Source organism: Pleurodeles waltl, chromosome 4_1 (genome assembly GCF_031143425.1).
Source record: "Pleurodeles waltl isolate 20211129_DDA chromosome 4_1, aPleWal1.hap1.20221129, whole genome shotgun sequence".
Taxonomy (NCBI): Eukaryota; Metazoa; Chordata; class Amphibia; order Caudata; family Salamandridae; genus Pleurodeles; species Pleurodeles waltl.
In genome coordinates this window covers 918,372,391-918,385,512 of record NC_090442.1, presented here as the reverse complement: position 1 = coordinate 918,385,512, position 13,122 = coordinate 918,372,391, and the positions used below count along the sequence as shown (strand labels likewise).

The 13,122-nt window shown below is 42.5% G+C and overlaps 1 protein-coding gene across 2 annotated transcripts in view; it reads right to left on the bottom strand.

Moving 5' to 3' along the window:
• The window catches only part of PSMC2 (proteasome 26S subunit, ATPase 2), a 117,783-nt gene that overhangs the window by 46,938 nt on the left and 57,723 nt on the right, over window positions 1-13,122 (bottom strand). For both annotated transcript variants that reach the window (XM_069229691.1, XM_069229690.1), the window contains exon 3: window positions 2,325-2,406. In XM_069229691.1, coding sequence (XP_069085792.1) covers window positions 2,325-2,406 — 82 coding nt within the window. The remainder of the gene's footprint in view (window positions 1-2,324; window positions 2,407-13,122) is intronic.

Sequence of the window (13,122 nt, the reverse complement as noted above, 5' to 3'; positions counted from 1 at the left end):
TGGGGTTGGAGTCACCCAGTGCTTGCCTAAGGGAGTGGCTTTGGAAGGCAGGACTAGTAGATGCATGGAGAGCATGGCACGAAGGGGAAATGGACCTCACCCATTATTCCCCCCACACAAATCATACCCTTATATCGGTTATTTTTTCTCAAGGGAGGGCTATCTATATTAAAGCTTTATCTAGTGGTCTCATAGTCCTCTCTGACTACACCCCATTTCCATTTTTATTTGAAAAACCCACGGCATCCGCTGGGCATCTATTCATGAAGGCTCAATGATTTCTTACTACAGAATTCTTTTATGAGGAACAGAAGCATAGAGCCTCAAATAAAATATGGCATGGCATTCTTGCGCTATGCCCCCATGTGAGAGTTCTCGATTTAGATAAGGCAGAAGACACCCTCTTACGGTCCAAAGATTTGAGTCATCTAGTAATAAAGTTGGTAAATCCTTGTCTTTTTATTTGAGACGAAAGCTGCATTGAGAGACAGTAAAAACAATTCTCAATTCGGAGAGTGAAGAGGAGACTGTGGGTAGCACCATAGCAGGCTCATACCCAGAGTACTACCAGACTCTCTACACCAGGGAAGAGCATGGATTTCTATTTACAATCTTATCTTAAGCCAGTGATATCAGAGGAATAGGTGCTTTCTAAAACAGAAACAGTGATCAAAGCAAACACAAAACTTAAACTGGGTAAGGTGCATGTTCCGGATGGGTACACAATCACCATTTTTAAAACATAGTCAAAAACCAGCAACAATCCGGGTCAGACTAATCAATGAATTTGGTTTGTCAGGCGAGGTGCCCCTCGCTATGAGGAAAGCTGCAATCATTTTTCCTAAGCCAGGTAAAAGTCATAAGCAATTATAGTATAAGCAATGATGGACTCCCCAATAGTAAATATTGTTAAAAGAAACCTCTTGTCCGGATTCTTGAAGAGATCACCATCTGTCATAGCACCCCAAAGACCCTAACGGATTACCAGGCATTGCACAGATAAAGTTCACTATGGCAAATGCAACGTTTTGTAGGCATTGAAATGAAGGTTTAGACTAGGTTTTTTGATGAAATATACGGTCACAAAAAAACTGTCTGCAAGCAAATCTGCAAAGGTAAACTCCACTTTCTTCTCCTGTTTTCTTTTTTCCCCTCCTCTCTTTCACGGTGTTGGTTAAGTGACAATTTGGCATAATGCTTTTTAGAAGAGCGCACAAGCAGGCACCAATGCAGAGAGACCCAAGATGGGGTGAGTAGAGAGTTTAGTGCAGGGTGGTTATCAGAACACAAGGTGTACAGGGAAAGCAAAGTGCCAGGAAAAGAGACCTGATGGGCAGACTTGATTTTACGTCAATGAGTCCAAGAGGGAGCAAAGCAGCCGGGCAGGAGCCCTATGACAGCATGAGAAACCCAGGGGGAAAGCAAAGAGCTTTAACATAGGTGCCCAATGCAACATATGGTGTACTAAGAAAGAAGAGTGCCTGGCTAGAAGACAGAGAGGTATCATGTGAGGCCTAAAGTGGGATCTAATGTCTACCAAAGGGATCACAGGGGCCGCCATGTGGGGCCCAGGGAAGCAAAGAGGTCAGGCGGAGACTTAGGGGCAGAAGAGACAAGACAGCCAAAATGTGCAGAAGGTCTAATGCATGCTTGTGCTTAATTATTTTCTCTCACGGTGCACCATGGTGGGCAATGGCAGCAGCCACAGATTTTTTTTACTGTAACAGCCAGCTAATCAGAGTGCAGTGGACTCACAAATCTGCAGCCAGATTCTCATTGGGCAATGTGGGAAAAAGCTCCCATATCCATGTTTTGATGCCTAAACCAGACCAATGTTTAAATACTAATTTCTCAAAAACTAAAGAACAAATTTACACATATCCAAGCAAAGTCACTTTCTTATGTAAAAGTACATTTACATGTTAAGTTTGGTGTAATTCTGACCAGCCATTTGTTCTGTATTGAGGAGCAAACAATTCTATGCAGTTTGATGGGAACTGTCACTTAGGGAGCCCCTCTTTCACCTGCTTTTTTGTGCCCCCTGTTTGATGGATCTACGCCTTGCCATGAAGAACTCAAAGTGAACGAAGGTTTTATCAGAACGTTTCGGACAGATTCATCATCAGCACTAAAGTTATCAAGAAAATAAAAACTGTTCTTTTAATGGAAACTCTGTCCTAACAATAACTACAGAAGCTCTACTGATGTCTCTGTAATTAATATAAAGATAGTTACAAGCACACACAGAGACAAAAATTAATTCATAACGCACAAAATACAGCAAACATAAATCATTAACGACAAACTAAAAATATAAAGTATACCTGTGAGTTCATTGATTTTCTTAAGTAGCTGCTGAATATCATCTTCCACTTGCTTGATCTGTCTTGAATAAGTGCTCTGACCCTAGAACAGAAACAACAAAGTGTGCATTAGCATGTATGTCCACCATGTGGTACCAGTAACCATGCAAGGCCATAATTAACTTCAGGTGTTGTTCTCTTGGACACAGCTGCAAAAATGATAAAATATGGGGTTCTGGAGGATGGCAGGTCTTGAAAATTCTACTCCCTATGGTGAGTCATATTTTATGAGGTTGAGCTATTTTTAAGACCTACAGGACCTACTGGACCCTTCTGGCGAGTTGACAAAGAACATGTGTTTTGTTCAGTCAGAAAGTGAAGGAGGTCTTTTAAATCTTACTCTTGTCACATTTGCTCTCTGCTCAGAGACAGAGGTCAAAAGTCAGTTTATCTTACAATAAATTTTCCTTCTGACTGCAGAGTTCCAGGATTTTGTCCATTTTTTCCTAACACAAAACATTTACATAGCTAAGTCAACTGTACTAACATTTCAAAATATATTTCAGTAGTTGTGAAAACCCATTTGCACTTCTGTGTAATATAAAATATTTTAATAGGATGAAACAAATCAGAGCGCTTGATTTAGTGATGAGCAAAGAATAAATATTTTCTGAAACCAGATTCTCGCAGATTTGTTAATACATTATATAGTTTTATCAGTAAAGTTGCAAGTTACTGGGTAGGTTTTTGGACATTTCATGGACATTTTTCTCTCTCTAAATGGCAGTGTGCGACCACATCACGCGTTAGTCATATTTGTAACAAATTAGTGTTTAATCATAAACCTAGAAACACTCCTGCCCTGTAAGAATGTATAAGGCTAAGATTCCAAAGAGGTGGCACCAGAGCAACCTTCCTCAAGACAGATCATAAAGCAAAGACTAATGGCAGGGGTAGTGAGGTGGGAGTGAACACCATTAGCAGCATCAGCCTCATCTAGAAGAGGTACACAGATCCACAGTGGCAGTGTCTCTTACAGGGTAGATAATAATGAGCAGACCCTCAAGGAACAAGCCGGTCTGCCTCCCCTAGCAGAAATGGTAAATAGTGGGCCCCATAACTAAGGCATTGTATGTATTCACTGCCCCTTTTTTGCAGGGAAGAGTATAAGCCAAACCCCAAAGAGGCACTATCATATATGTTATTTGGCTGCACAGAGAGAAGGGCGTATATCACAAAATAGACAGATGCAACGGCATAGAACATACAATCATTTGAGACTTGCCTGAGAGCAGCCTCAAGGGCATAATCAAGACCATGAATTGGGACTGGACAATAGTTGATTCTTGTTCAGCATGAGGATGCTCTAGTAGGATATCTTCTCGTTCCCTCAACTGTAAGCAGATATAAGTTAGCCAGAGATTTGGTCAAATCTTCCAACAAACTTACTGTTTGTGAGGTCATGATTGAGTAATCTCCTGCTAGCAACACTGATAGCAAAACATGGAGTGACTGAATTTAAAAGAAAGATATGCCTCAAACGTGGAATTCCTCAAGAACTATATCCTAGTTCCTTCTTTTCTGACACTACTACGTGTCTTCTTGAGCCAAATGGTTGAAGCCAGTGTAATAGCTAGCTGAATTCAAACCATCTATCTCAGACTTTGTAAGGAAACTGATCCAGTAGTCAGAGGGTGTCCCAGCAACCACAAACTGTACGGATCATAAGATATAGGAAAACAACTCAAAAATGAAACACCAGATATTGGACCTAGTTGTGATCACACATTTACTCTTTTTGTGGTGACTACAAATGAGTCACTTTTGATATATGTTTTGCCACATTTACATCATGGAAATTTAAATTTAAAAGGCCTTTCTGAATCAGTCCAAAGGTGTGCTGCATTACAGGACTACCTAGAGCAAAGAGAGCACAAACAACCCATACATTTTAATAAATCACAATGGCACATTAAGTCTGGCAAATGTTTTTAAGCATCTTACATATACTACTTCCAACAATGCTGGAAAAAACTGTGCTCCCCTTGCAAATTAATTTATTTAAATTTGACAGACCTTTTCTTTGCCCAATTTTGTGGGCTAGTGAGTGTACATCGTAATACCCAAAAATATATATCATGTCCTTAATTTTGCTTATAAAATATTGTGGATTTTCTATTATTTAATCCCATATAGTCATACTGTTGTAATTGAAATTTTGGACACAATATTTCTGTCAGAGGATATTTTGGTTATGTGATTCAAATACCTCCAACGGACACTCCTTTATATAGATTCTTAATTATTCTGTTTCATAGGCCTATGCAATATCCAGCAGTTCACACAGGAAGAGTTGTTAATCATTAAAGGGTTCATAGCCCACTTTATGTACTTAATCAAATGTTTCATGGTATACCATTTTATTTCTCTAAGAATTAATGTTAAGTGTTTTTCAGGAAATTTTATCTATAACATCCATTCAGATGCATTTTTGGTCAGAAAATTACAGTTTGCAATAGTGACTCTAGTTATGGTTATGCTTCCACAGAAAAGCCTTATTTTGTGTTGCTTATAACTTTGGGGCCATTAAAGGAAGATGAACAAACCTTTCCAATCCAACAGCCAAAGTGACTAATCATCTCCATGTTAAGTTTCATGCTACTCTATCTCAGGGTCTAGCAGTGGGGTTGGTGGGGGAGGGGGAGGGACAAAATGGTGTGTTTTCCGTTTTACTTTCATTAGAAACAGTGATCTCTACTGCACCAAAAATGCAAAAAAAAACTCTCATCAGAAATACTCCACAATGACACAAAACTGGCAGCTTTTTGGTCAGAAAATTACAGTTTGCAATGGTGACTCTAGTTATGTTTCCACAGAAAAGCCTTATTTTGTGTTGCTTATAACTTTGGGGCCATTTAAGGAAGATGCACAAACCTTTCCAATCCAACATCTAAAGTGACCAATCATCTCCATGTCAAGTTTCATGCTACTCTGTCTCAGGGGCTAGGAGCAGAGGAGTGGGGTTGGTGGGGAAGGGAGAGGGACAAAAAATGAAAATGTCACTTACCCAGTGTACATCTGTTCGTGGCATTAGTCGCTGCAGATTCACATGTTTGGCACAGTCCGCTGCCTGGTGTTGGGCTCGGAGTATTACAAGTTGTTTTTCTTCGAAGAAGTCTTTTTGGTCACGGGACCGAAGGACTCCTCCCTCTTTGGCTCCATTGCGCATGGGCGTCGACTCCATCTTAGATTGTTTTCCCCGCAGAGGGTGAGGATGGAGTTGTTTGGTATAAATAGTGCCCATGCAATGGAGTGAATATGTATGTATGATAAGAGTTTCTAAAAATTATTTACAAATGTTCAGATGTTTAAGGTTTATGATCTACTTCTAAACGGCTACAGGCTTCCCGGGGAGGTGGGAGGGTACATGTGAATCTGCAGCGACTAATGCCACGAACAGATGTACACTGGGTAAGTGACATTTTCAGTTCGATGGCATATGTTGCTGCAGATACACATGTTTGGCATAGACTATAAAGCAGTTACCTCCCCTAAAAGCGGTGGTTTAGCCTGTAGGAGTTGAAGTAGTTTGGAATAATGTTCTTAGTACAGCTTGGCCCACTGTAGCTTGTTGTGCATTTAGTACGTCTACACAGTAGTGTTTAGTAAACGTATGAGGCGTAGACCAGGTTGCAGCCTTACATATTTCGCTCATAGGAATGTTTCCTAGAAAGGCCATTGTAGCACCTTTCTTTCTGGTTGAGTGTGCCTTTGGTGTAATAGGCAATTCTCTTTTGGCTTTAAGATAGCATGTTTGAATGCACCTGACTATCCATCTAGCAATGCCTTGTTTAGAGATTGGATTTCCTATGTGTGGTTTTTGAAAAGCTATGAACAGTTGTTTTGTTTTCCTGATTAGCTTTGTTCTGTCAATGTAATACATTAGTGCTCTTTTGATGTCCAATGTATGTAGTGCCCTTTCAGCCACAGAATTTGGTTGTGGGAAGAACACTGGCAATTCTACTGTTTGATTTAAATGGAATGGTGAGATTACTTTTGGCAGAAATTTGGGATTTGTTCTTAGAACTATTTTATTGTTGTGTATTTGAATAAATGGTTCTTGTATGGTAAATGCCTGTATTTCACTTACTCTTCTGAGGGATGTGATTGCAATGAGAAATGCGACCTTCCAGGTTAGATATTGCATTTCACAGGAATGCATGGGTTCGAAAGGGGAACCCATGAGTCTTGTTAAGACGATGTTAAGGTTCCATGAAGGAACTGGTGGTGTTCTTGGTGGTATAATTCTTTTTAGCCCTTCCATGAATGCTTTAATAACTGGTATTCTAAATAGAGACGATGAATGAGTAGTTTGTAGGTAAGCAGATATAGCTGCGAGGTGTATTTTTATAGATGAAAAAGCGAGATTCGCTTTTTGCAAATGTAGTAAGTATCCTACTATGTCTTTAGTAGAGGCATGTAGTGGTTGTATTTGATTGGCATGGCAGTAGTAAACAAATCTTTTCCACTTAGATGCATAGCAGTGTCTAGTGGAAGGTTTTCTAGCTTGTTTTATGACCTCCATGCATTCTTGTGTGAGGTCCAAGTGTCCAAATTCTAGGATTTCAGGAGCCAAATTGCCAGATTCAATGATGCTGGGTTTGGATGTCTGATCTGTTGTTTGTGTTGTGTTAACAGATCTGGCCTGTTGGGTAGTTTGACATGCGGTACTAGTGAAAGGTCTAGTAGAGTTGTATACCAAGGTTGTCTTGCCCATGTGGGTGCTATCAGTATGAGTTTGAGTTGGTTTTGACTCAACTTGTTTACTAGATATGGAAGGAGAGGGAGAGGGGGAAAAGCGTACGCAAATATCCCTGACCAATTCATCCATAGAGCATTGCCTTGTGATTCGCGGTGTGGGTACCTGGATGCGAAGTTTTGGCATTTTGAGTTTTCTCTTGTTGCGAACAAATCTATCTGGGGTGTTCCCCAAATTTGAAAGTACTTGTTCAGAACTTGGGGGTGAATTTCCCATTCGTGGACTTGTTGGTGGTCTCGCGAAAGGTTGTCTGCTAGTTGGTTTTGTATTCCTGGAATAAATTGTGCTATTAGGCGAATGTTGTTGTGAATCGCCCACTGCCAAATTTTTTGTGTTAGGAGGCACAATTGTGTTGAGTGTGTTCCTCCTTGTTTGTTTAGATAATACATTGTTGTCATGTTGTCTGTTTTGACAAGAATGTATTTGTGTGTTATTATGGGTTGGAAGGCTTTTAACGCTAGAAATACTGCCAACAGTTCTAGGTAATTGATATGAAGTTTTGTTTCGTGTATATCCCATTGTCCTTGAATGCTGTGGTGATTGAGGTGTGCTCCCCACCCTGTCATGGAAGCATCTGTTGTTATAACGTATTGAGGCACTGGGTCCTGAAATGTCCGCCCTTTGTTTAAATTTTTGCTGTTCCACCATAGAAGCGAGAGGTATGTTTGGCGGTCTACCAACACCAGATTTTGAAGTTGACCCTGTGCCTGTGACCATTGTGATGCTAGACACTGTTGTAAGGGTCGCATGTGTAGTCTTGCGTTTGGGACAATGGCTATGCATGATGACATCATGCCTAGAAGTTTTAGCACAAATTTTGCTTGTATCTTTTGGTTTGGAAACATAGCACTTATTAGCTTGTGGAATGCTTGCACTCTTTGTGGACTTGGAGTGGCAATTCCTTTTGATGTGTTGATGGTTGCTCCTAGATATTGTTGTGTTTGACACGGTTCTAGGTGTGATTTTGTGTAGTTGATGGAAAACCCCAGTTTGTGAAGGGTTTGTATGACAAAGGTGGTGTCGTTTGCGCATTTTTTTACTGTGTTGGTTTTGATTAGCCAGTCGTCTAGGTAAGGGAACACATGTATCTGTTGTCTCCTGATGTGTGCTGCTACTACTGCTAGACATTTTGTGAACACTCTTGGTGCAGTTGTTATTCCGAATGGCAACACCTTGAATTGGTAATGTATTCCTTTGAATACGAACCGTAGGTACTTTCTGTGAGAAGGGTGTATTGGTATATGAAAGTACGCATCCTTTAGGTCTAATGTGGTCATGTAATCTTGCTGTTTGAGCAGTGGAATGATGTGTTGTAGTGTGACCATGTGAAAATGGTCCGATATGATGTAGGTATTTAGTGTCCTGAGATCTAATATTGGTCTCAATGTTTCGTCTCTTTTTGGAATTAGAAAGTACAGGGAGTAAACTCCTGTGTTTTTTTGTTGTACTGGTACTAATTCTATTGCATCCTTTTGCAGTAGTGCTTGAACTTCTAGTCCTAAAAGTTCTAAATGATGTTGTGACATTTTGCGTGTTTTGGGGGGGATGTTTGGTGGGAAGTTGTGGAATTCTATGCAATAGCCATGTTGGATTATTGCTAATACCCAATTGTCTGTTGTAATCTGTTGCCAAGATTGGTAGAATTGGCTTAGTCTTCCCCCCACTGGTGTTGAGTGAAGGGGTTGCGTGACTTGAAAGTCACTGTTTAGGTGGAGGTGTTTTTGGAGTCTGGAATCTTCCCCTACTCCTTGGGAATTGACCCCCCCGATATCCCCTGAAACCACCCCTTTGGAAGGAACCCTGATATGGTGTGGTTCTTGATTGTTGGCTGGTGGTGTCTGTGGGTTGGCCACGAAACCCCCCTCTAAATGGAGTTTTTCTGAAAGAGCCTCTGCTCTGCGGGGAGTAGAGTGCGCCCATGGCTTTGGCCGTGTCTGTGTCCTTTTTAAGTTTTTCAATGGCTGTATCCACTTCCGAGCCAAACAGTTGTTTCTCGTTGAAGGGCATATTAAGGACAGCCTGCTGGATTTCAGGTTTGAAGCCTGAAGTGCGTAGCCAAGCGTGTCTCCTTATGGTGACAGCAGTGTTGACTGTTCTTGCTGCAGTATCGGCTGCGTCTAGTGAAGAGCGGATTTGATTGTTTGAGATCGTTTGTCCCTCTTCCACTATTTGCTGCGCCCTTTTTTGGTATTCCTGGGGAAGATGGTCTACGAGAAGTTGCATCTCGTCCCAGTGTGCGCGGTCATATCTGGCCAGCAGCGCTTGTGAATTTGCGATGCGCCACTGGTTGGCTGCCTGTGACGCCACTCTTTTCCCTGCCGCGTCAAATTTTCTGCTTTCTTTGTCCGGAGGTGGGGCGTCGCCAGATGTATGTGAATTTGCTCTTTTGCGAGCTGCCCCTACTACCACAGAGTCGGGTGGTAACTGCGAAGTAATAAACACTGGGTCTGTGGGTGGTGGTTTGTATTTCTTATCCACCCTTGGGGTGATGGCTCTTGATTTTACGGGCTCCTCAAAAATTTGTTTTGCGTGCCGTAACATCCCTGGTAGCATTGGGAGACATTGATATTGGCTATGTGTAGCCGAGAGGGTGTTAAATAAGAAATCATCCTCTATAGGATCGGAATGCAGTTGGACATTGTGGAAGTCTGCAGCCCTAGCCACCAGTTGCGAGTATGAGGTACTGTCCTCTGGCGGTGACGGCTTTGTGGGGTATGACTCGGGATCATTGTCCGGCACTGGGGTGTCATACAGGTCCCAAGCGTCTTGATCCTGATCGTCATGACTTATGGTAGTTTGCGCTGGTGAGTGCATTTGTGGCGGTGTTTGTGCCGGCGATGCCTGTGGAGGAGAGGGCGGAGGCGTGACTTTTTTAACCACTTTGGCTTGTGGTTGTGTGTCATCCTTTGGAAGTCCGATCTTTCTTTTCCTCATGATTGGGGGAAGGGTTGATATCTTCCCTGTATCTTGCTGGATGCACAGTCTCTTTTGTGTGTAGTCCGATTCTACACTTTGGAGCTCTTGTCCAAATTTGTGCATTTGGCCACTTAGTCCTTGTTCCTCTGAGTAGGATGAAGGTGTGGTATTTTTCGGCGCCGAGAGCGAATCTTTTTTCGGTTTCGGCACCGACAGAATTTTTGTTCCTTTCGGCATGGATTCTCGGTGCCGATGTCTTTCGGTGCCGGTATCTTGTTTTTGTCTCTCGGAGCCGCTTTCTCGGCTCCGAGGTTGCTCCATGGCGGTCCCTCGACCGGAGTCGGGTGTCTTCGCTATGGGCGTGCCCTTTTTCGGCCCCTTCGACGGGTCGCCTGATTTATGGGTCGAGCCATGGCCTGTTGGCAGTGGCGTCCCCTGGGCTTTTGGTTTGTCGATGGATTTACTTTTCGACGTCTTACTCACAGTTTGTTGCTGTTGTTCGACGTCGGAGTCTCCGGATTCTGATTCCGGAACCGATAATGTTTCCTCTTCGTCGTCGAAACGTTGTTTTGTCGACGTGGACGCCATTTGGTGACGCCTGGCTCTTCGGTCCCGGAGTGTTTTTCTGGACCGGAAGGCTCGACAGGCTTCACAGGTATCCTCCTTGTGCTCGGGGGACAAGCACAAGTTACAGACCAAGTGCTGATCTGTATAAGGATACTTACTGTGACATTTTGGGCAGAAACGAAACGGGGTCCGTTCCATCGGCTTCGATGTCGCACGCGGTCGGGCCGACCAGGCCCCGATGGGGGATCGAAACTGCCCCAAAGTCTTCCGATGATCGGTGTCGATGTACCTAACTATCCCGATACCGAACGGAACAATACCGACGCTTTCTTCCGAGATTCTGACTAACTTTCCGAACCGAAACACGGAGCGAAAAGGAATACGTCCGAACCCGACAGCGGAAAAAAAACAATCTAAGATGGAGTCGACGCCCATGCGCAATGGAGCCAAAGAGGGAGGAGTCCTTCGGTCCCGTGACCAAAAAGACTTCTTCGAAGAAAAACAACTTGTAATACTCCGAGCCCAACACCAGGCAGCGGACTGTGCCAAACATGTGTATCTGCAGCAACATATGCCATCGAACGGTGTGTTATCCGTTTTACTTTCATTAGAAACAGTGATCTCTACTGCACCAAAACATTTAAAAATCCTCTCATCAGAAATACACCACAATGACACAAAACTAGCACTGTATCCCAAGGAGTGACTTTGCTTGATTTTGTGTATATTCATTCAATAGCTTTGAGAAATTTGCGTGGCACAAATGTGTTAGGCAGGCTTTGAAGGTTTACTAAGCAAGGAACTTTATTATATCTTGTCTAATAATTTGCAGATCCTTTGTGGATCTAAATTCTCAAATTTATTGAAGATTACAAATTGAAGAAGCCAAATGGTCTCACGTATCAATGGCATTGCCCACCCTTTTGGCTTTTTGCTCATGCAGTTTTCTAAAATTAGTGTCTGCCAACATGGAACAGCACCGGCAAAAACAAAAACAATCCACCACAACATGACGACAAATACGTACATAGGCATTACCATGCATATGCAACTATGAGCCATAATGCAAAGGGCATTTTTTATTTCTCAACTTTTAATTTACTGTTTCAAGATACCAGATGCCAATCCTGGAGCAGCAAATTAAAAAAGTATGTGCAAAAGCTTAATTGAAGAAAGAAGGAGCGGGCCTCGAAAAATCTACTTGCCCACTCGCTAAGGTAAGTCATATTTTATCTGGTCGAACTATTTTTATGACCTACTCGCCCGTTCAGGAGAGTGGACAAAGAACAGGCAAGTGTTCTGTTCAGTCAGAAAATGAAGAGGGAGTAAAGACATCTTTAAATATTTTTCTTATTTCGTCACATTTGCTCTGTGTTCAAGTACAGAGGTCTAAAGTCAGTTTGTCTTCTTACAATTACTTTTTTTTTCTGCCTATAGAGTTCCAGGATTTTGTAAGGTGAACTGTGTGACCTGCTGTACAAAGAGTGTGAACTGAAAGGCTGTAGGGTGTCAGCTTTTTCCTAATGCACAACATTTAAATAACTATATCAACTGTACAAACGTTTCAAAATGTATTTCAGAAGTTGTGAAAGTCCATTTTTCGTACTACTGTGCGATGAAAACATATTTTAATAGGATGAAAACAAATCAACACACTTTACTTGGTGATGTGCAAATGATAAATATGCATTCTAAAACTCAGTTTTCACTGACTACTGTTAATGCACTGTAAGTTTCATCAGTAAAGCTGCAAGTTAGTAGGAAGGTTTTTGGACATTTCTTGGCAATCTACTGCCTACTGTCAACACCATCATCAGAGGCACCCTGCACACAGACCACCAGGACTGCAAATTGGCCTCAGCAAAGCCATCACTGAATTCATTAACCCTCTCGGCACTGAATCCGAATACTACGTCTTCCTGGGAGACTTCAACTTCAACCTGAAAGACCCCACGGACTTCCAACTTCACCAACTTCCTGGAAAGATTGGACAACATCGGCCTCAAGCAGCTGGTCACAGACCCTACGCACAAAGCTGGACTCATGTTGGACCCCATCTTAACATCAAGCAACAGAATCAGATTCGGCCACAGCTCAGAACTCACCTGGTCGGACCACTCCATTGTACACTTCACCATCGCCGGACCTCCCAGCATTGCCCCCAAGTGCCACAGCACCCCCTTCCGCAATTGGAATAAAGTCACTCAGACACAACGCTTCTACGACCTTAGCACCACATAACCCATTGTCACCACCAACCTGGATTTGGCAGTACAGAACTTTAATTACTGAATCACCAATGCCACCAACCAAGTAGCCTAAACCAAACCAGCCAAGACCCTCCAAATAAGCCAGCTGGTACACCCCAGAACTCAGCATGTCAAAACGCAGGTGCAAACAATTGGAAAGATGATGGCGCACCAGCAGGAACCACATCGACTGATACACCTTCAAATCAGCCCTCAACGACTACCATCACCAGATAAAAAACGCAAAAAAGGAGGCCCTGACCCACTG